Genomic DNA, 24,191 nt, shown 5'->3' with positions numbered 1-24,191 from the left:
GATTAAAATTGAATATTAAAATTTATTAACAATGAAATTAATATTGCACTGTGTCATTGTCACAAATATATTTAACGTAATATATCAAACTGAGGTGATAAATCATATGTCTCTGCATTCTTGATTATTTAATTCGATATTTTTTTCATAATAATTACGTTAAAAAAAAGATGAAAAGATGTAGGAGTCTTTTTTCCATTTCTATCTGTTGACAAATCTATATAATCGATTAAGTTTATTTGCTCTGAACGCTTGTTATAAGCGAATTAAATTTTTAATTAAATTTGCTTTGTGACAAAAAGATTAACATTGCGACAAACTTGCTGTTAAAACATCTAAAAAAAGATGAAACAGCTTGCACTCGCGACACGTGTAGTCATGACACAAGGATTATGTCCTTGATCTTCTTGCGTATAAACTTAATCGCGCATAGCTGCGTATCTTTGCACGCGCGCACATATGTGTACATATGTATGTGTTTGCTTCTTTGTAGAAAATCTCTTTGCGCCATGTCCGCGCTTTTCCAAAAGCAGCCTGATGAGATGAAAGCTTTTGCACGCAGTGTTCCTCTCAGTCGGTGCTACTGAAAATGTTTGTACGTCGGTCCTCTCTGTGCTTTCTATGTTCTCGGCTTTACAGTAGCTTTGGAATTTCTTCGCTGTATCATCTCTCTCCGCACTGTTTTTCCTCACTTTTCTTACATTTTTATTTATATCAATAAAGAGAGATATAAATACTTGAAAAATATTTGACTTTATTTGATTTTCACATAATTTTGCGACTTTCAATTTAATTAACGTTGCTTAAATAATAGTAAGATTAAAAATAATCTATGATACATTAATTTTTGCAATAAATAATTTTGGAGATGTTTTTGCATATTTTTAAAATATAGTTAAAATTACATCCGGTCGTCGCTATTGTCATAAATTTAACATTCCACTGGATATTGAATGTCACACGGTTCGCTGATTTTTATTGCGCATTGAATATTTTCTTTATCTTCATTTAAATATTTGACACAACTTGATTCTGTTTTATTCGATACTTTTTTCGCCATTTATCTCTTTCGCGCAATGTAAAATTACAATAAGCGAAATTTTGCAGCACAGACACATCATTGTTATTATTCATTTCGCTCCTAATATTTTTTACATTTCGATCCATGATACTATTAAATTAAATTATTTTGTGTTTTATAAAAAATTATGAGAGCAAAGTGCTTTTATCTAAATATTAATATTCGCAATATTTAAAAGAATGAAAATATTTTTTTACAATTAATACATATGATTCGAAGAGCATTTGTATCTAACTAAAAAATATATTAATGAACCAATATAAAATTTTATTTTTATACGAATTCTTATTCTAAACAATTTTAATATTCAATTTATTCTTCTGATAAATTTTTTTTCAATCTTCTCATAAAAATTTCGTATTCCAATTTAGATATTGAAAAGAATATCATGTACGCGTTACCTTCTCTTTTTTAGAGGTTGTTGTGTTTTTTCTCGCCTCTTACGCGATATGGTTCAGCCGATCTCTCGCATATAAGAGGATACGGCTATATTTATCGTTTGTTTCAAAATTTATCGAGTCCCGGGCGCGAGATTATTTATTTGTTCCCCGATAGTCCCAATATTCGGCAATGGCCTTTAAGGTCGATCGTGATACGACCGGGAGGTTCGCTTTTTATGACTGCGAGACCCTCTCTTGGCGATTCTTCTCGAACACCGCCATTACTTTCATCGTCGACGCGGGATCTGGCGCCGCCAAGATTACATCGGAGATCAGACAGTTTTATATTTCACTGACTGTGTGTTAATATTGTACAACGCGCGTATAAAAATACCGACCACATTTATGTACGTAAAACCTTGAGAAGAGATCGATTGCTAATATGCGACGAGTGAAATACGTAAAAAAGGGTACGATATTCCTTTCATGTCCAAGCAATATTCGATAACGGAAATATTACTCTGATATATTTTTCGTGCTACTTACTATATATTAAAGTTTTTCATATTTCGTGTATTTTCTATTCGCAAGATTCGATCAGTACAAAAATAACAAAACTAGAAATCACAAGTAAAAAAAGTTATCGAACTTTTATTTTAAAATTCAGAAGATTCTATTTAAGACGTCATTTCGCAAATAACTTTATTATATCATATCATTTTCAATTACTCGCAATATTTCTCGTTTAAAATTTCTTCAAAATGCCAACGACGCGTCAAAGCAGCGCGCAATCTTGTTAAAAGCATATTCCTCTCAGTCATCTTTATTCCTATTCTCCAGCGGAATCAGAATCTTCAACTTTTCCCAAGTGTCTCTCTTTTCTTTAGCAAGGGTGTGAAATCCACCCGTTGTATCACTAAATCTTCGCTCCCTCGCCTCCCACACCCCATCGATGTCAAGCAAAGCAAAACTTTTATTAACAAACTTTCGCGATAAAGTGGTTGTATCAGTGGTAATGACCGGATCGCCCGCAAGTTGTCATCTCCAGCGCGACACCGTCATGTGTGCATGAAGGCTCGTCTCTTTCATCATCGAAAAATATCACGAACGTCGAACGTCTAATCTTTCCGACGAAATTTTCCGCCAACGCGTTTCCTTGTAACGCAGGCAAGAAACTCGAGCAACTCGGGAACGAATACGAAAGGTCGGGATCTTGTGAAAGGCGGGAAGTTTCTCGTTTTCTGACGTCGCAGAAATTCTACAGAAAATACGCTTCACCCACGCACGGACATTTTCTCAATTATATGATCATATCTAATATAGTATTTCTAAATAGGAAATGCTATATTGCTGCACGTATTATTACGATTGCTAGGAATCTACTTATTGCTGACACGGCGCTTTTTATTTCGTTATTTCCCTGCAACTCTTTTGCGATATTCAGTTCTTTACATCTGCGAATTAATCTTGTCATATTTACATATTTAAATCGTTACATTAATAAATAATTTATTGAATTAGGGACGTTCAAAACGTTTAATGCACGCAATAATACTTTTATTTATGTCGACGCTAGTTTAAGATTAATCAAATTAGGTCAATATTGTTACTTGACTTTCAATGCTACCGTTTCTAATCTAAGAGATTGTCTTACCGAGAGTTGTATTCCGGGACAATTTCTTCTCTTGCTAAAACAGTACATTTTCCTGAACACTAGATTCGCATAGGAAAGTCTTTTTTTACACACCATTTACAATGTTATATAGAAACGAAAAGTCGAAATATCCGGAATATATTCGTTCGGAATATGTTCGTCGATATCGCGTTATCGCGTGGATTCTGAAACGCACTTTTTTTCATGTCGCTACTCGAGTTCGACGAACAATTTCATTAACGATCATCTTCCATATTAGCAAAAAATGGAACTATTCCCTAATTCATTGTAAATGCGATTATTCGCATTTTTCTATGTGAATCGTGAGTTAGAATGAACTATTAGCGTATCATATGAAAGAGGGCGATAAGATGCGTCGTTGCGTTACAACGTACAATTCATCATTATGATCATTGAAATTCTATTAAATCGTTGTTACACCACATAATATCACGTTCTAACAAATAAATTAAAGCGTCATATCGCGCGAAAGAGCGATGAAGCATCAGAAAACGTCTCGACATGAAATTAATTAATAAGGTACAATTAAAAAATGTTAATTAATTATTTTTCGTGATTCTTTGTGTCCAAAATTCCAACGGCCGATTATGACTTACATAATATTGTAAAGACGTAATATTAACAGTTTTTTATCAAAGTAGATCGCGTTAAAATTATCTTCATCTTCAAAAACGTTTCAAAGAAGCGAGCTTTTCATCTCTAGTTAAAATAAACAAAATCGTTAACATTTTATTACACATACACATATTGCTCTCTTTACACCTACGTATTTTTTTTACGAGATACAAAAATCGATAACTCTGCTTTGACACGTGCCGTACAAACGTAACTTCGCGTCAATCCAATGTTTGGCGCAACAAACACGTTCTGACATTTAGAAGCTTAAATTATGTATCGTAAGCTAAATCGAAAGATCACAAGAAATCTATTTCGCTTCTCGATCAAATTCGAAAGTGCAAAACCTGATAATGACTCTATTCCAGCTTTGCGAGATCCCTAGTTGCCGCCATAAAATCGACAGGTGTCAAAAGCAGCTTAAAAGCCTCGATGGTGACGTGCAACTGCTCGTGTCATTAACAAGTTTACCTGCTGCCACTACCTTTGTTCTTGTAATTTATTCAACAGTTAATTAATTTATCCTTTGATCATTAGCTATCAAGTGAATTGGTCCTCTATCCGAATACAAAGTTATTTGCTTATTAATAGCTTTGCATGCTTCTTGGTGCAAATTGTTATTTTGCACATATATTCTTTGGCAATTCAATCTAAATTATTTTCGCGATGTCTATAAATTTCTATTACTTTTATTATATTTTATTGCTATTTACACTATCAGTTAGTTAAAAGACATCCTATCCGCGCAAGTTATATTCACATATGTGTTTATACACGTTCCATTATGTGAAGTAAATAAAGATTTTAGATAAAAAAGACGTGGAAAATTTACAATGCGGATTTATATTTATTTGTAAATAATTTGTCGAGATAATCTTTTATAAACATTTTATATTTTTTCAATTTCTCAAAATTGTCATTAGCGAAAGAAACGAAAAACTATAAAGGATTAAGTATATGATTTTGATATTGTAATCTACTTATCATTTATAATCCTTAAGTTATCATTACGACGATCTTATTACGCTTTAATTATGAAAAAATATCGTACAGTTATAATTATTATCATTGTTTTTTTTAAATCGACATTTTACCTTGCTACATGATTACTTACTCAACTTGCTTATAAAAAGACCGTATTTTCAAGAAAAATGCCCGTTTAAGAAACTTCAAGTTAGGAAAGATTACACTATTATACTGGGCGAAGCACATTTAATGGTTGCGTTCGCGTAAAAATAGCGATAAAAGCGTAGTGCCAGTAAAAGAGCACCAACTTTCGCTATTACAGTCTTAAAAACTTCGGCCGTTAATACCAACCCTCAACAATTAAGGTAATATTTTTTCCCTTTCTTTTATCTCTTTCCAAACTTGTGATTGCTAATAAAAAAAAATTTTGCAATTGATCTAATTTTGGTCTCGAAAATACGTCGCGAGGAATTATCTACGAATAAATTGTGTCCCAAGAAACCGAGATTAGAAATCACTTTTTTTCATGCATTCCTGAAATATGTACCAGTGCGCGTCAAAAAGTTTCTGCATTGAAAGAGTCGAACTTTTTGCTCTTATCGAAACCAGTCATTTTAGATTCAACCGTGTTTTTTAAATACATAAAGTTTCTGATAAATCGAAGAAAACACATGTTGTGAATGTCATATATCAATACCTTGTCAGAAACCATTTTTCAATAGAATCGACCACACGTCATTTGTCATCTGTAGGGCTATTCCGGCGTAAAAAATATCGTATTACAGAAAGAACATTTATATCCTCCATTTTCATTTATCCCTGTTGTTTTTTTTCTTAATCATAGCTTTTATGCTCACCAATATATATATTATCGATAAAATCGTAAAGAGCTGCTTTCAAGCATCATATTTTATTCATGCACTTTTTACGTAAAAATTTTATTTCGTGTATAATGTAAAACATGGCGTATATAATATTATTTTTCAAATTTGTCAAAAATATGAAAATAAGAATAACGTGTCTTTTTGGTTTATTTAATTTTAATGCGTATCAAAGTTCGGTAAGCACTGCACATAATAAAAACATTTGCGTATTCATGTTCATTATAAAAATTGAATTTATTACGAATATAAAAATTTAAATACTCTAATTGTTTTAACATTGTGACATGAAATAAGTCATGCTGTCGACGATTTTCTAATTAACGCACGATTTATTAATTCGCAACAAAATAAAAAATACTTCCAATAGACAGAAATATCTATTTCTTTTTAAAGTTGTCTTTCCTTTTATTTCTGGTAAACATTGGCGTTAAATTCGACGTCAATGTGTGTGAATACATGCTTAATTTATTTCAATTTAAGCGCGCGCTACCTAGCCACGATGACAAAATTCAATTCCCAGTACTGGATGCATAGTTTTTTCTTTTCTTTTTTTTTTATTCACTCTTTTTCTCATTGCGGATTTTTCTTTCGCACGCTTTCAACTTGATACGATTATTTATCATGACCGTGGTCGGGTGACCGATAAGTCGGAAAGCGAACGAGCACGACTTTTCGCGAGTATCTACGCAAACATGGGCGCACCGCCATTTTCATCTATCATGCGATTATACTTCTTCCAGTGTCGTAAATTACACGTTATGCATGGAAATCGTGAACTTTTACGCTCCGTTACATTTTACGCGGCAACAGTTGCGTTTAGCTGTATATTAAACGTTTAGGAGCTATGCAAGATATTAATTAATTTTAAATCTTGAATCGCGAAAATATTTATGTTTTAATAATACTTTTTAAATCATCATTAATCATGCTATATACATATATATTCGAACTTAAAATGATTGGAAATATTATATTTGTAGAGAGAAAGTATTGGAAATGTATTATGAAAAAGTATTAAGGGCAATGATTCAAAAATTATTATTACATGAATGATAATACTCATGAAATGATGATTATTGTAATTTGCAAGAATCCATATTTTCGCGAAATTTCCAGCCATATACGTCCCGTTTTTTTTTCTGAAGTACCGTAAATAATGGCAGAACAGAGAATATCGTCAATTAAATTCACTAACGGTTGATGATTACGAACTCGAAACTTCGGTTACGCGTGTCATAACGTTTGCGAACACGTGTTATCGATAATGCGGTCGTTGTTCGACAACTCGCGAGAGATGAAAATATGTTGAGTATTTTAGCACGAGTATATTACTCGTGCATAATTATAAATTAATTAGCAAAGCTAAGAGTCATAAAACCAAACGCATATCAATCTCTTTGCAATGTATTTATTTTTTTCGTAATTTATTTGCTTTTTTTAAATTACATAATTTCATGATAATCTTGATAATAAGTTTGAAATAGAAAACGAGAAAGAAACTTTGTGTGTGATACGACAAACACAATACAACAGTTTGAACAGCTGCGTAACAGCGTGTTGCACAGGCGTAATAACTTTGAATGATTTATAATGTAATATATATAATCTAAACGCGCGATGCATCTGAGTGACGTGAAAGTGAATCCAATATTTCAAGAACGAATTTATTGGCAATCGCGCAACGCCGCGTGATTAATTAAAATATATACAGTATGTCAAATATATTAGGTGCTTTCAAAATCTATCTTCATTTTCGGATATTCTAATCCGCAGCTCGAACAAGAAATTTGTTTATAACAGCGTGATTCGATATTATCCCGTTATCGTAAAATCAACGATGCCTGTCGCAAATTATACACGATATAATCAAATGCACATCGGATTCGATAATTGTGCTGATCTGTAAAATGACGCGCGCAGGCAGGAAAACAAGGACGGAAGAGCCACGTGCGGTCAGCCGAGCGTTTAATATTCCCGATATATATACGATATATATATATATATATATATATATATATATATATATATATATATATATTCGCATTTCATTAGCAGCAGCCCGAATCAAATCATGGGAGCGTCCAACCGACTGTTTCGGACCACTGGAATCACTCCAGGAACGGGGCCTTGTATTATACCACGCTCAATGTTCAAAAAATAGCTTGTGTATAAGGGGAGTATGCACAGATGCAGAATAGATGCGAACAACGGTGGCGGAGTATCTCGGGCAAGAGGAGTTTGCGGAATACCGAAAGCGCATCACAAACAGAAAGCGGAGTTTGATAGAAAATGAAGTTGGAGAGAGACAGAGAGAGAGAAAGAGAAAGAGAGAGAGAGAAAGAGAATTGGCAATCGGCCAGATGCGATGCAATTTACATCTCGATTACGAGATTGGCTTTCGCATGGGACTCGCTTGTATTTCTGCAAAGATATTTACCATCGTCCTATACTTCAAAGGTCATCGTGGCCAGATCGAAGCTCTGGAAAAAGTACATGACGCTGGCTGACTGAAAGTTTTCCGGAAAATAAGCACTCGAGTTTCTTGTTTTCGAAAAAAGAAGGGAAGAAAATTGGATTTGGCCGTTTCATGTCTTTGGATTTGTTCTACGAGTAGCGCGAAACATAACACGGAAGTTTTCTATAGTCTTGTTTAAAAGAAGAGAAAGCAAAAGGAGAATAAAATATAATTGATTGTGTATCTAAAATTATAACATACACAGCAAGATTTATTATATTTTACAATTTACTAAGTTAGCTTTTATACTTTATAATATTATAAGAATTGTTGAACAATTATTGTAAATTCTTGTAAATTTGTAAATTCTTGTAAATATAAAATTGAGTATAAAATTTAGAAATATATAAATGAAAAAGAGGATAATTTTCCAATAGTTAAATATTATTTTCATAACTTTGGTAATTATTGAACCAATTTTAGCATGTTTTAGTAATTAAATAATCAATAATTTAATCATCGTAAAAACACTGCGGTGCGATATTTGCTGTGAACAGCTTTTTAAATATCTTCTTAGATTATATGATAAATTGCAAACAACTGCGAGAAAGATATTATTCACTAGATATATTATTAGAAATGTCAAATATTGGAATATAAAACCTACGAGATGTCGAGATGATAAAATGGATAAAACTATCTCTATTCGCTAATTCGTTCACGCGTTTTGCATAAAATAATGCGCACGTAGGCCCGCGAAAATTCTTGCCATCCTGTCGAGAGAGAAGGGCCTATGATGACTCTTGATTAAAATCTCCGAGGTTCGCAAGTTTAGCCCCACGGCGATAATTCTTGTAAAGTACTGTAATATAACGTTTTAATGAAACGTAAACCAAAGAGTCGCATATTTCGCCTCAATTTTAGTACTAGTTACTGGATAAGAATTTTCGCTTACAGGGAAAAGTATTTAACTCCCGACTCCGTTTCAAATTGCTCCTAGTTGATGCCTCTTTGTGTAATCAAACTGACGGAGTTTGACGATGTTATTGTTGAAATATAGAGCATGAGGGAGAGAGAAATGTGCGGATCAGTTATTAATTAATATCTACATTCGGGTCAAGGATGTACAAGTAAATACGAATTTGGGGTGCTTCGTGTTCAAATATCGCATTATTAAATTTGCATTATTAGGCCATTATTAGAGTTTCCCAGCGAATCATTTGATAAGCTTATATATATTATAATCATGACTTGTCAGTTATATATTTTCTAATATTTTTTAATTTTTTCTAAATTTACGTTTTACGAATTCTTTAACTCTTTAATAATAATATAATAAATAATAATATAATTTAGAAAATAATTTATTATACACATAAATAATCTGTCATGGATATTTAAAAATTTGTACGCAAAACTTTAAGTATAAATATTTAAATGTTATATTTAAGAGCGATATTAAACATTAGTTAATATATTTATGACAACTATGAGAATAATATTAATTTCATTGTGCAATTAAGATAGTTCTCTTAAGTAAAGCAATAAAATATTATTTATATTACAGATGAATGTAATGACGCAACCGGAAACCGGTGCGTCGGGGTCGGTTACGCCAGAAGAGAGTGGAAAAACTTTGAGCAGATTACTGGGAAACATCATGGCCACAGGAAACGGTAAGTTTCCTTTTTTCCTAAATATTTACATTAAATTTGCATTTTTATTATAACAGAACCACACAAATTTCATTTCAATCATATGAAATAGATTTCTGAATATATGAATAAATACTTAATAATATTTAGAAAATTTACTTTTTGCATATTAAGAAAAAAATTATGCGCGCGCGAAGAGAAAATTTAAAAGCATCAACGTTTTATTCCTAATTATTTTTCAGAGACTCTTTTGTCAATATATGCTTCTGTATCTTTTAAAAATATTTATACTTTAAAAAGAAATTCTTTTGAAATATTTTTCACCTAACAACCAAGTTACTTTGCTTGTAAAACGCGGTGATATAACTATATAATGCAATCCTTTTCATCATATTTTCACCATAATTTTGTTTGTCATCACATTGACGTCACGTCAATTCGAATTCGTTCGTGTTCCTCTCGCTGGCACCTGACCTGACTGCAGAATACAGGCACTCTTGAACTATTTTATTTTCACAAGCACCTCTATTTTACGACGATCTCAGCCACGAGTCAAATCTACAGAATTTGTGCTCGTTCTTTTTTTTTCTTTGTTTATATCACGTGCAATCGTGCGCAACCGTACAAACAGTGATTCGTGTGTCGGGTAACTGTTACATAAATATCAACCATGTTTGTCCAATTATATGGATACCACGTTGGGAGACAATACCATACATAAAGATCAATGAGAGCCGAGGATAATCGAAGCAAGAGCGGTTTCGCGCTTTTCATCGACATCGCGTTTTCCTTTTGCTCTCATTTTATACGCGATGAAAAGCCTTGTTGCTACTTACTTGGCAGCTTGCAAGAAATATTAATCTCTGGATACATAGCTTCTCTCTTAATGGAGATTTGCAAAAGCTCAAATGACGGAAAAATTATTTCGACAAATTTAAAGTTGAGAGATAGGTTTCTTTAAAATTTTTTTAAAAATTACCTATTACAGAAAAAAATTTGATTGAGAATATAGAGAAAATCGTAAAAGAGAGTCCTTTTTGCTTCAAACTAAAGGCTAAAGGTAAATATATCAAGATACATCGCAAAACTGTAATAATCTCGATGCACCTGCGCGCTCGCATGCAGCCGGCATTATCTCGATTCGATGTCCATTTTGATTTATGCGTGAATCGTGCGAGTTAAAGAAATGTGCCGTAATTTATCAGCGTTCGCTATTGTTAAATGTGTTGATTTATCGAGAGCTTTTGTTGTCAAGTTTCGTGAATAGACTTCCTATCGAATGAAATTATTCCATTCCGCAAGCTCTTTAAATGCGGGCGTAATAATATTTTAGTGTCCGTTTTCCATTTTTGCAATTTATTTGCAGACATAATTAATAATCTTGTACTTGCATAATATTTTAATACAATTCACTCCGTAAAGAGCAAAAGTACGAATTTAATTTACATATTTTTCTTACATTCGCATTTACTCGATGTGAAAGAGATCTGGAATTCTATCTCGCATATCCAGGAGATCTCAATTTGCACAATCACGCTTTCAGAAAGTTTAAAGGTTATTTCGGAGAGGTTCAAGAGAGTATACTAAAATACACAACGATGCATCATTCAGCCGACTTGACACTTGCTCCAAGATCAAGATTCCGATGATTGAAAGATTCATCGTCAATCGACGATGAAAAAGTTAATCTCAAAACTTATTTTTGTGCTATACAGATCTAGATCTTTAAAATTTTACAAACTCAATTTACGGACTTCATGATACTTATAAAAGGGAAATAAAAAGATTCGAGAGCATAATTTGCGGAAGCACGGTGCGCACGGTTTATCTCTCCATTGGATTCTGGAGAAGAAAGAAACTCGGAAATCCGCTAATCGAGGTAAATAAAAAGAAAAAGAAAGAATAGGAATCTCTCTATCTCTCTCTTTTTTTCAAGGGAATGAGCGTGGCCGGAAAACGCGAAAGAAAAAATCTCGCCGCGATATATTCGAGAGCTTATTTTACTTCGATCCGAGAAAAAAAAACATTAATAACGGAAGGAAGGCCGGAGAAAAAGCGTGGTAAAAATACTCGCTAGGCGAGTTAACCTCGGCGAAATGCGAGACAGGATTTAAATTACAGGGATTCGTTAAGCTGCGAAGTAAGTTTCTCCTCTTCTTCAAAAGGCTTATCCTTTTCTTCTTTCGTGACGTGAATCGTACCGCGAGTTTTTCCCTTTTCATTTAATCTCGCATTCGTAATCCACTTAACGACATAATGCCACATAAAAATATATTATAGACTTATCTATTTTTAAACAAAATTGTTTCACGATACGGGACAATTTTGTTTAAAAGTGGATATATCTATGCGACATATTGTAGAATTCTAATATTAATATATAGTCATTGGAATAACTGAAATTGTTTGCTGTATCTATATCGAAAATGTTAGCACGTGAAAGTTTATATTAAAAAAATTGTTGGAATAATTAAAAAAAAATTTTTTTAAGTAAAATTATCTTGCAAATTATTTTATATAACAAACAATTAATCGATATTATATAATTATGAATTATATTTAATTACTAAAAATTCCAATACTTATATTGTAGATTAAATTTTCATGCTGAAAAAAATACGATTTTTTAAAAGGACATGTCAAATTGCGAGAAAGGAGGACTACGTCGTTTTTTTTTATAAGACCGTTCTCTCTGCGAAAATCGATAAACCGATCTTCCATTTCCTCAGGCCTAATACATGTTTTGTTCGCGCGAGCATTAGGCAACAATGTTTAAGCCTTTAATCGCAATCATAATCGATCATAGAGAAGGGAAAAAGGGAAGCGAGTTAATATCATTCTCCTTTTCGATGAAACGGGCAGTTCTAATTAATCTATTCTACCTCTTTCCTCCCTCTCTGCATCAACATCCCCGCGCAACAATCCAAATCCGCTTCGTTTATTGGCGGTATTTCTCATAACTGGAAAATTTCACTCACAAATTTTATAACTCCTTTTACAGATCTCCTTCTCACTCATTATACTTATTGAACTTATATATATAATATGTATATATCAATAAATATTTCTACATAAAAAAAATTAATATAGATGTTTAAAATTCTATAGTTAATCTATATTAATTTTCTATAGAAAATTAATATAAATGTATGAAATTCTAATTTAAAAAATAAAAATAATCTATCTACGATTTCAAGAGATAAGCGAGAAAAGAATGTGGTACTTTCAAAATACTAGAAAATCAGAGACATTACCGAGAGAAGGGTTACGCCTCTAAAGAATGGCTACTATATTCGCTGACATCCCTTTTCATTTTGTTCCCTCGCTAGAAACTTGAGCTAGTTGCACGAGGGTGGCCGAATAACGGCGACGGGACTGAATAGTGGAGTCGTAAAGCCGAAATAAACGACAGAGTACGACAGAGCGAGATCGAAAAGTTCTAAAGAGAGAGAAAGAGAAAATGGAAAGTTCGATAAAGCGGCGAACTTGGCAAAGTCGAGAATTGAGTGAAAAATGCGAGCTTACAGGAGGGTTAAAATACAAAATGATACGAAAGGAAATAAATGCAATCAAAAGTGAAATTTTATGGAATAGTAATTATTTACCTGGAATACATCGCTTTCTCGAACAGCTCTGCGTAATATGGCATCCTCCCGCAACTCTCACGAGTCCATCAATGATGCATGTGCTCTTCTCCGTCCCTTGCAGCACGGTTTCTCTATCAATTCGAGATTTTGATACTATTGGGAGATTACGAAGTTGGATTATATACGTTCGCGATTTTTTTCGCTGATTCGTAGTAAAATAATTTCGGCCAAATTCGAGTATACTAGAGAGAATTCAATCGTGTTACAATAGACAACAGAAAATGTAAGCCCGCGGAAAATTAATTCCGAGCATTGATAAAGAAACAACGAAAAATGTAGAGGAAAAAGTGGAAAATTAAAAATTAAAAATGTTAGTAACAGAAGTGGACGAAAAACGTATTTTCATTTACAAACACAATTTAAAATATAATAGTACAATTTCTCTTTCTTTCTCTTTTTTTCATATATATATATATATATATATATATATATATATATATATATAATATTACATATACAATATTATATATATTTACATGTTTTCATATTTCTTCATATATTACTCCTCTACTTTAGATTTTTGCAGGCATTATAAATAATTTGAATATTACAGCGATAGGTAATAGAAATCGACCCTTCTTTAATTAAGACACAGTAAAGTCACAAGTTTTACCGTTAAGTTAGAGCTAAGTAGGTCGGCAAACCTCACTATCATGAGTTGCCTCGCAGCTAACTCGTGTTTATCGGCCAGTTAAGAGTAGTTTCTGTGGATCTCTGACTTTGCAGCCTCGTAGGAGAGGATCCTCCGCCTGAAGCCTCTTCGTCGAGAGTCGGCACTGATTTAGCAACTCAAATTAACTCTCGAGGGGTTGATAGAGTCAACGCGATAAAATCTACTTGCCTCTCGCGCACCTTTGCTTTTAAGGATCGCAGTGTTTATACGTGCATTATACATAAAATTCAAATTTAACCTCGGGACCGTCATCGATTTTCATTCTACTTTTGCTCTCCATCCATCTCTCCTTCACCCCCGCTTGTTCCTTTAACTCATTTTTGGCAACGCTTTTTCACTGCCCTTCGATTATGATCTTTAAAGATTCGTCTTCTATTTCTCTCGATAAGTCACTTTTTCAGACGTTCTGCAAAAAATTCTACACGTGTTTGCCATTCGCGATGAAACGGGAAAACGAAGCTAATAATCTTTGTCCTTGGGATCGTTCAAAAATAATTCAGTCATAAAATATGCAACATCACCTTTGTGATGAACATGGTTAAGAACACTGAAGAGATCCAATTCGATTTTTAATTTTAGATACACACTTTGTCTTATGTATACGTATATTGTCGTCTTCAATTTTACAGTAGGAGAGATAATGTTAACTGAGATATTTTCTCCTATTGTAAAATTTGCGATAATTAAGAAAGTAGAAACAAAAAATGTATGGATATTTTATTACTAGTTGTTTACGAATAATTTAATTTTTTTACTCTTTCGGTATATCAAAGAAACATTTTTCCACAACATAATTTTCGATTAAACAGATTCCATGTATTTTGAATAAACACATGAAAAGAGGAGGGAATAGAAGCAAATAAAGAAAAAAGCTTGAGATTGAAAGTATTGTGGACTCGAAAAAGGCAAAAGCGGAAGGGCACGAGTGGTTTGAAGTCTCTGATCGTCTATTGAAAGTCAGATTTTGCGTTATTCGCATATCCGACGAAAATGTAGTAGGCTTTTGTTCGCGCGTTTGAAAGATGACGAGGAAAAAGACGTTTTGAATGGGCCACCTTTAATGTTCAAGCTGGAGCACCGTCACGATATATTTCAGCAGCAACGTACGAATACGACCGATTTCAATCTCCGCCCCCGCATTTATACTCATACCATTTTGTATGTCTGCTTATCAATGATATCTTATGAATCGCTTATCAATGGTATCTTTTGCATCGCTTACATCAATATCCTTTAATTCGCGGGATCCAATTTCGAAATGACATTGTATAATATAATATGAATTATTTATAAAGTTGTGTAGCTTTAATCAATGTATCTATGCCCCTATTTTTAAATGACTATCTCTAAATTAAATATAATCGAAACTATGTCACAAAAAATTAATATTAAAAATATTGTTTTCAATATTGTTATGTGTGATAAAACTATCCATCATTCTCTTCTATCCTTGATAATACTAGAATTAAGAAATAAGATTCTTTATACGGGCTATATATGTATAAGGCATTCAATCATTAAACCCATGGCATTTCGTTATTGACATTCTAGATATTGACGTCTCTCGTATCGACTCAATTATGAATATTTGCGTAAAAATAAATAAAATTTTGCGGTTGTTTCGCGCGAAATACGCGGATTATCATCAAAATTTATCGTTTACCTTGACACATGTGCGTGTCAATCACATCAAGATACATTCCGTGACTACTAATTCCACGGTATTCCATTCAACCGGCCAATTCGCTGTTAACCCGCTAGTCCATTAATTACAGCAATGATTAACAATGTGATTGTATCTGGAGATCAATTACCAGCAATAGACCTACTAATAGCGCGCTGCCATCAAACAGTAACATGCTCCATTACGATTTGATAATTTCTCTTCACCGTCCAGTTTAAGCAACATAATTGCGCGTGCGAACAATCAGCTGTTTAACAATTCAATTCGCAAATGCGATAATTTGCTTATAAAAATGCACGCCATTCATTTGGGAAGATTTAATATAATGTGCAATTCATTAGTCAGGAATTATCGATAACTGGTAATGCAACGAACCTCGATTGAAATCAAACCGACAAGTTTACGCAATACACGTTAATATTTAGTATCAATACTGTTCTAGATTCTCTGCACTGCATTAAATAGATTTTTATCGTACATACGTACATTCCTGATAAAATAAAAATTAGAGATCAAACATGTAGTAATTCTAAGTATTTAATTATATAGTTCATTGATGAAAATTTATAAATAACATTGACTGAATATTGAAAAAAACTCATGGAAAAATATTTGTACAAATATAATAAGAATTTACTGCCTATTATTTCTATGTCTCATCGTAGTCATCATAGTTGTGTAAAAAAAAAAATAAAAAAAAAATAAAAACAAACAAGCTTGTCCCGTTTTCTGCAAAATATGGAATGCCTGCCAATTATAAGTTTTATTTGTGTGCGACACAATTATACGTGCTTTAAATATTCTAATAATAAATTCAGATTTTCGGATAATTTTATAACAATATGCGCCGAATAATTATTACATCTACATTAATATTAATTGCATTGAATTGCATAAATACTATAAATAGGTCATCAGCGCTGTTATCTCTAATATTACGGAAGCATTACATCAGTGATCGGAGACTTTAATTACGTGTCCGTTTATCGTGCACCAAATCGGGCGCAATGTCAATCGACGATATCGACCGGCTCTTCTGCAGCAACCGATGGCGATACCAAAAATATGTCGCGTATCCAATTACGTGCGCGCGGCTTATTAGCGAACGATGAAAACTCGCGAAAATCAAGCCACTGTGCGTCAAACAAATATTTGCGAACTCTTGCTATATTTTTTAGTATAACATCCGCGACGATATCACTGGCGGTTGCATTGCTACTCGAAAATAATGTTAAAAACATTCATCGATAATCGACTCGAATAGTAGATTCGAGCGAAATTGGAATTAAAACATATGGAGAGAATATTCCCTTTTGCGCCTAATATTGCTCTTCGTACGAGCGCGTGAAATTGGATGGATTTGCATTAATAGAGAAATAAATTCTTTTTTACATACCTATATATGTATCGCCGCATCTGCGCATCGATAGCTTCGATGAAATTTATCACCAAATGTTTTAAGCGTAACTGGCAAATGCAGTGTAATATAGTATAATATATTACAATTAAATAGAGTGACTTCGTGTATTCGACATCGCGAAATATGTAATCGACGAGTATATATTTTCGAGATAATTTAAAAAATATTTTGCTCATAGTCATCACATGCAGAAAAGCCAATTTCTGTTTTCATTCGATTTTAAAATAATTTTCCATCACATTTTTTACATAATCATATCAACAATTATTTCCGTCTTTTTCATAATTCATAATTTCCTACAAATATTTCTTTAAATTCTCAATCGAAATTCCCTCGATAAAAGATAATTATTTTCTTCAATTTTCCCACTCGAAAGAGTAAATATTCATCGAAAAAAATATCAAAAGTATATGTAGTCATACAGGAAAAATAAATATTGCGAGATATATTGATCTTTTTTAAAGTAACTTGAAAAAAGTTGGCAATTTGCTCCATATTTTTATTTACAAAATATCTGATTTTTATTAATTGAAGGATGTCAAGAACTGCTGACGCAATTTTTTTTAAATATTTAACTATCATTATACTTATTTATTAAAAAGAATATTAAGTCATGTGCTTTGTAAATTATAAAAAGATGTTCATACAAGATACAGAACAGATTAATAAATTTCAATGGTGCAGAGAGGAAAATAAAAAATATAAATTTATCAATTAAAATCGAATTAGCAGAAAAGTATCTAAAAACAAAATTTTATTATAATAATGTATATAAATCAAAAAGTACAAAAAAGGGAACCTTCCAAACAAATCTAATATTATTTTGTCAATTAGGTCTTAAAAGTTACACATATGTGTGTGTTTTTGTATAAAATTTTCTTATATATATTTTTTTTTCAATGAAACCTGTATAAATTGATTGATTTCTGTTATTTTATATTTTCGCGATAAATTATTTCGAATACATTCTCATGTCAGTCAAATAGATAAACCGATATGAAATGATAATGCAAGTTGCTTCGCGAAAGATCAACCTCTCGTTATACAACTCTCAGAAAGTTAAATCTCGCATGTTTGTAGCAGACCATCATACTTCTGATGATTCGAGGTTGAGAGAAAATCCGAGTTACCCATGCTAGAAATTCGAAGAGACGCTGTTGAGCTTTCCATTCGGAGGATGGAAACCCTCTTGTCTTTTCCAAGGCGATTTGAAAACCTCGAAAGAATACGATAACGCGTCACAAGCAATTCATCGAGCTCGTCAAGACATACAACCCTCAAACCATTAAATACGTAAATCTAGAGAGCGTTTTCTTTTTCGAAAAGTTTATATACTGTAACGCGCTTTCGACAAATTTATCGAAATATTGATCTCGCAAACATGCATAGTCTTTCAGAAATGGAAGTTTTAGAGATATTGAAATATATTATTGAGAGAGAGAGAGAGAGAGAATAGTACACATATTTCGTAAGTTATTTTATATATACAAATAGAAAACGCACATTAAGCACGAAAAGATAATAAAAAATATCAAATAAACTTGTTTAAAAATAATGCAGTGTCAGATCTATTATTTTATTAATATGAACCAACTTTTTTATCAACTCAATTTAATAATTATCTAAATAAATAAGAAAAAATGAAACATCAATTCTATATAATTTAGCTAAATTTTTAGGATTTAATACAAAATAAGAATAAATAAATATATACATATATGGTGACAATTTTTTTTATTTTTTCTCGATAATTTTTCAATCAGTTAAACAGATTTATCTTGTGTCGAAGAGTACAGAATTCTCACGTGATTAAATGTATCCTAGTGACTTAATGATAACGAAATAATCATTGTAAGAAGAAAAATCCTGATATTTCTCATACAGCAAAGATTTCTTTTGTTGTACTTGACTTAACGATAATCCATTTTGTTAATTTCGACAGAAATGAAAACGCAATTTTCATTCGTCTTTGTAAAAACGCTACGATAAAATGTTAGCGCAAAAGAAAGTTAATTTAATAAAATTGGTAGTGAGTCACTATGTTGGCATTCATATTTGTTACAAGATAATTTTCATGGCATAGAAATGTCTGCTTAATGCTAATTTTCAGGGTAATTTATGAAGATATTCAATATATTAAAAGTTGGATATCAAACAAACTCATTATCATAAATATTCAATTAAATATTAAATATGAATTATTTCACTAATTAAGATTCCAAAGAGTATTTATTTATACGAATATAAATGTGATAAAATCGTATAACATCGTGGTTTATGATTAATCTGGAAAAAATTTTATTTGAAGGAAAATTTCATTCAAAATTTAACTATCAATGTACTTAATATCGAAAATTTGCTAGATATAAAAATATTTTATATGCGTATGCGTGTGTGTATATATATGTGAAATTTCTACTTATGAAAAATCGGTCCCGAATTTTTTTGAGAGAATGTGATTAAATTTTTAGACGTTTATAAATAATTAATTAATTTATGAATAATTAAATTTTTAATATTTATAATCGAATCAAACCATCGTTATGTATAACGACCCAATTTATATGTAATTATCAATATTATAATGCGTTGCTATGAAAACAAAAAACAAATTGTTTTATATTAATTTTAGTACAAATATACATAAAATATTTTAAATATCTTTATAAACAAATTTGAGTAATATATAGTATTAATACATGATCAAAGGAGAAAAAGGGAAATTGAATTCTGTTCTCCCCACGAGCGGAATTAACTGTTTAATGCCCGCGAAGCGGCACTTTATATACGGCACATTTTCCAGATCGAGTCATAACTCACGTAAGATTCGATCTGACGGGTAATTTCCGCGGTGAGAAATGTGATATGCGGCGAATCACAGACATCTGGTCGGTTTTTCTAGAAGTTTAATTGGATCTACGGACGATCTAATCCAACCACACGCGTTCGCGCGCTCGCGACCTGACCTGATGTGATCTGACCCTGATTTTTCTGGATTTTGCATCGCCGCGGGCACATAATCTCTCTTCGTTTTTATTTTCTAGGAAATTTGCGTAAGTTTATCTCGTAAAAAAAGGGTCGCGCTGTCGGGCATCGCTTCAGCGAATAATTAATCGCGTTAATTACAAAGCGCTTCTTCTTTATCTTACCACATCGTTATCTATATCGTTTTCGAAGAATTACTTCTCTCGAGCTTTAAATCTCATGCGAACTTTTATATAAGAGAGATACATATATTTCAATAATTAGAATTATAAAGTTTAAGTTAATAGAAAATTGTCTTATTGAGAGAGATAATTTTCTTACAAATCTCGTAAGATATTTAGTTTCGAAACTTCGTTTCCATCTCTATGTAAATAAATCAAATTTGGAGAAACAAAGCAAGTACTACGTAGAACTACCAAAACTTGTTGAATATCCGAATAAACTTTCTTTAGATTTTATATAGGTTATTTTTTGAATAAAAAAATCATTAAAAATACGAATTTTCAAGAGTTCTACATTCTTACAAAAATTCCTTAAATAGAGAAAAATATTTTACGAGAAGAAAGCATACAAAAAAAGGTAAAATTCATTTCTCTCTTTTAAGCCACAGTACAGTACAGTAATCTCTTTCATTCCGTTAATTCATGCCGCGATGTTACTCGTGACGCAAAAAAAATCATAGATCATCTGGTTACTCGCGAGAGTATTTGGGTTAATTGAGAAGCTACACAGAAGTACTCAGCTCGTAATACAATGCAATATCACTGGTGTTGAGAGATACTTTTTGCATTTGCTGGGAACATCTTTGAGCAAACATTTCCATAGCAGCATTTACTAATTCAAAGCGATGATGTTAACAGTAAGATAGGAATGCAACAGACGGTTTCTTTATAATGTGAATGAAATGAAATTAGATTAGAATTCTCGTTTCTTGCGGAACTCCTTTTTTTGTTAGAGAGACAGGAGGGAAAGAGAGGACGGACAAAGTATTCAGCAGGATATATCGAGAATTCATTCCTGTCGAAGATAACAGTCGACCCTCAAAATCGCGTGGTCGTTTTCCGACAGGGATTCGCGATAACACTGCCGCTCGATTAGGGAAGCTTTCGGCAAATCGCGCAAGATAAAATCGCCGCGTGGCTCTTTCTCCAGCTAGGGGCTGAATACTTAACGAGCTCTCTTATGGAAAGATCCTTAAAGATTCAAATGGAACTTTAAAGACTCTGTAGATAGAAGAGTGGGAAAAGCGATCGATTCGCCAATTGCGAGGGATCCCGGAGGATATAAGTCTTGTAAGCCTAGCCCATGGATAGGACTCTGTCGCAGTCTCTTTGTAAAGTATAACGGTATAAAGGAGATCTTTTCCCTTTCTCTCTTTTCAGTCGCGAAGCCGGCCAAGGTCACCCCGGTGGAGGACATTCAGCCCAAAGAGGAATCCTCCACGATTGAATCTATAAAATCGTAAGTTTCTGCCAAAATATAGCGTGTACGAAATGTTTACATTGTACGTTTTGCTATTACTTATTACATGAAAAACACATCATTCTTTGAAAACATGTTATGCTGATAAGAATTATTGTCTTCTTCAAAATAATATTTATATATACTATTTTTCTTATTAAAAATCTTGCATATTTCCTATTTATTGTAATATTGTACAAATATCATGAATTATATATTATTATTAATTAAATTATTAATATTAAAATATAATATCATATAATTATATTACTATGTTTCTTGCAAAAAACAAACAGCCATTTACGCATAATTTGATATATAGCAATTGTGTTAATATAAAATATATGTTCGTTTAATTTCAAGTTGATTAATTTTTCGAGTATTACATTAGCAACATTATTATATTGTCGAGCATATATTAACATGTTTTTGAGTATTACATCATACAGTTGATTATCAGCAATTTAAAATACATTATTAAATAATAAATATACAGTTGATTATCAACAATTTAAAATACATTATTAAATAATAAATAATAGAATAAATAAAACCTAATAGAAGAGTATAAATAAATAATGGAATAAATAAATAGAAACGCGGCTTATTAAGTTTTATCTTATATACTACAAACTTTTTATTAAAAGTGTTGTCAATATCACATAATCGAATTATTTTTATTTTAGAACATATTTATTCGATGAAAAATATAAAAATATTAACTTGATTGCGAGTGCAATCTTGCGAATAACGGGAAAAAACATCCGTTTCTGGAACAGTGTAACAATAAAAACCTGATATTGCGTTTTTTCACGTGGAAGTTGCCCTTCCCAAAGGGCATTCTGCCAAACTGCACTCTATTTTCATTCAAATTGGTATATTTGAAAGCAATTAATCCTTGACAAAAGTCATTTGCAATAGTACGAAAATGTTGACTTTATACTGAAAATTCTTTCTAAAAATTCGAAAAAAAGAAATTTTTTTAATTTACACAAATCATTAAAAAACTAAGTACATATCTAAGATTATGTTTTAAATATTTCAAATAATAAATATTGTACAATATATTTATATCATAAAAAAATATAACTACTACGTAACTTTAAAAAATATTTTAACTCCATATTATTTATAAAAATGCATATTATACATTCTAAAATTATCGTATCCAAAGTTATTTTTATTGTTTTTAGAATTTTGACTTTTTCCAATAATGAAAATTTATATTTATATCAGATTCTGTTAACACCTCAACAATATCTACACAATAACCACGTAACATTTGTATTTTATTTGTATTATTGATAGAGAGCATTCTTTAATAAATGTCACTCAAAAACAATTCCAATATTCGCGTAACGAAGCTTAATTCATTATTTCATCAGATATAGTATCCAATCTATTTGAAAATGTTTTGCTGAATAGATAATAATAATCCATCGTGATTAATCTACGAGCGTCACTCGTGCGAGTGAAGATTTATTCACTGGAAAACACATGTGTGCAAACGAGTCACGAATGTTATCCATGTAGAAGACGATCCCCGAGGTTCACTGTCAGTTTAAACGGACACTATTTCTACTGTTTACCAGGCTCGCGCACCCAGCCAAGTGATATTTAATACGATGTGTCCATTAAGGACCATGGATTCATTGGTCAGCTAAGTAACCCGTGCTTGTTCAAGTAACGTTTGTGTTGACCTGCGGACAAACATGATTCAACTAACGATTTTTTAACAATAGTGAACGATACTGTTAAAATCGTTTTTGCGATCATAGAAGATATGCAAGATAATCGAAAAATAAATAAAATATATACGTTGTGCAGAAAAAATTTATTAATATAATCCCTCTTCCGCGATATATATTTCTGAAATATATTTTGCAGTATAATAGCAGTTGCAAAAATCGACAATCAATCTTATTTTTATAATTTATTAATATTATGACTCAATAATAAATGTTTTCTTTTTACATATTGCAATACACATAAAGATATGTTATTTAAATATAAATAAATTTTTTGTACGTTTTAGTCACATAAATAATTATATATATATATTTTAATTTATTTATATTACATAATAAATTATTTATATTATATTTAATAAAGTAGTTTATTTATAATTATATATAATTCTTTTTTTATTCTTTATTATTATAAAAATATATACTTATACTATTAATAGATTACAGTTAATTTAGATATTTATATAATTTCTATATTTTTATACATGATTTGATAATATAATACTTGATAATAATGTTGCTAGCGGAGTATGTGTTTAGAAAAATCATGGCGAATAAGAACTTGCACTTTATCAAAGTTTATCGGATCCGATGTTCCAGAAAGTCGGAAGCGAGCGCCAAGACAAGTAGCGGGGACGACTGCAGAGTATGCCGGAAGTCGTTCAGTCCCGAAGAAGTCTCACGAACTTGTTGCGAGTGTCAACACAAGGTTTGCGAGGACTGCGCCTCGTATTCGACGACAACGAATTCTGACGATCCAGTGAGTTTGCACGCCTCCATTTTCCTCCATTTCTAATTAACCTGCTTGTTCATTGTTTTTCACCGGTAAATATTGCCGTAAAACGAAATTGGACGGCGTTTG

The 24,191-nt window shown here is 31.8% G+C and overlaps 2 protein-coding genes across 5 annotated transcripts in view; one reads left to right on the top strand and one right to left on the bottom strand.

The window, feature by feature from the left end:
- Fife (regulating synaptic membrane exocytosis protein fife) overlaps positions 1 to 24,191 on the top strand; it is a 145,710-nt gene that overhangs the window by 36,375 nt on the left and 85,144 nt on the right. For all 4 annotated transcript variants that reach the window (XR_014435471.1, XM_083080502.1, XM_083080503.1 and 1 more), the window contains exons 3-5: positions 9,624 to 9,732; positions 21,503 to 21,581; positions 23,930 to 24,089. Coding sequence is in view for 3 of the 4 variants with exons in the window: in XM_083080502.1 (XP_082936628.1) it covers positions 9,624 to 9,732; positions 21,503 to 21,581; positions 23,930 to 24,089 (348 nt within the window). In the remaining variant the exon portion in view is untranslated. The remainder of the gene's footprint in view (positions 1 to 9,623; positions 9,733 to 21,502; positions 21,582 to 23,929; positions 24,090 to 24,191) is intronic.
- LOC145960802 (cytochrome c oxidase assembly factor 3, mitochondrial-like) overlaps positions 1 to 24,191 on the bottom strand; it is a 132,613-nt gene that overhangs the window by 51,559 nt on the left and 56,863 nt on the right. The gene's annotated exons all lie outside the window — the stretch shown is intronic.

Source organism: Camponotus vicinus, unplaced genomic scaffold, assembly GCF_025532165.1.
Source record: "Camponotus vicinus isolate PSW18456_S1 unplaced genomic scaffold, iyCamVici1.0 SCAF_10, whole genome shotgun sequence".
NCBI lineage: Eukaryota > Metazoa > Arthropoda > Insecta > Hymenoptera > Formicidae > Camponotus > Camponotus vicinus.
The sequence above is the reverse complement of the archived record's forward strand: the minus strand, read 5'-3'. Positions and strand labels throughout refer to the sequence as shown.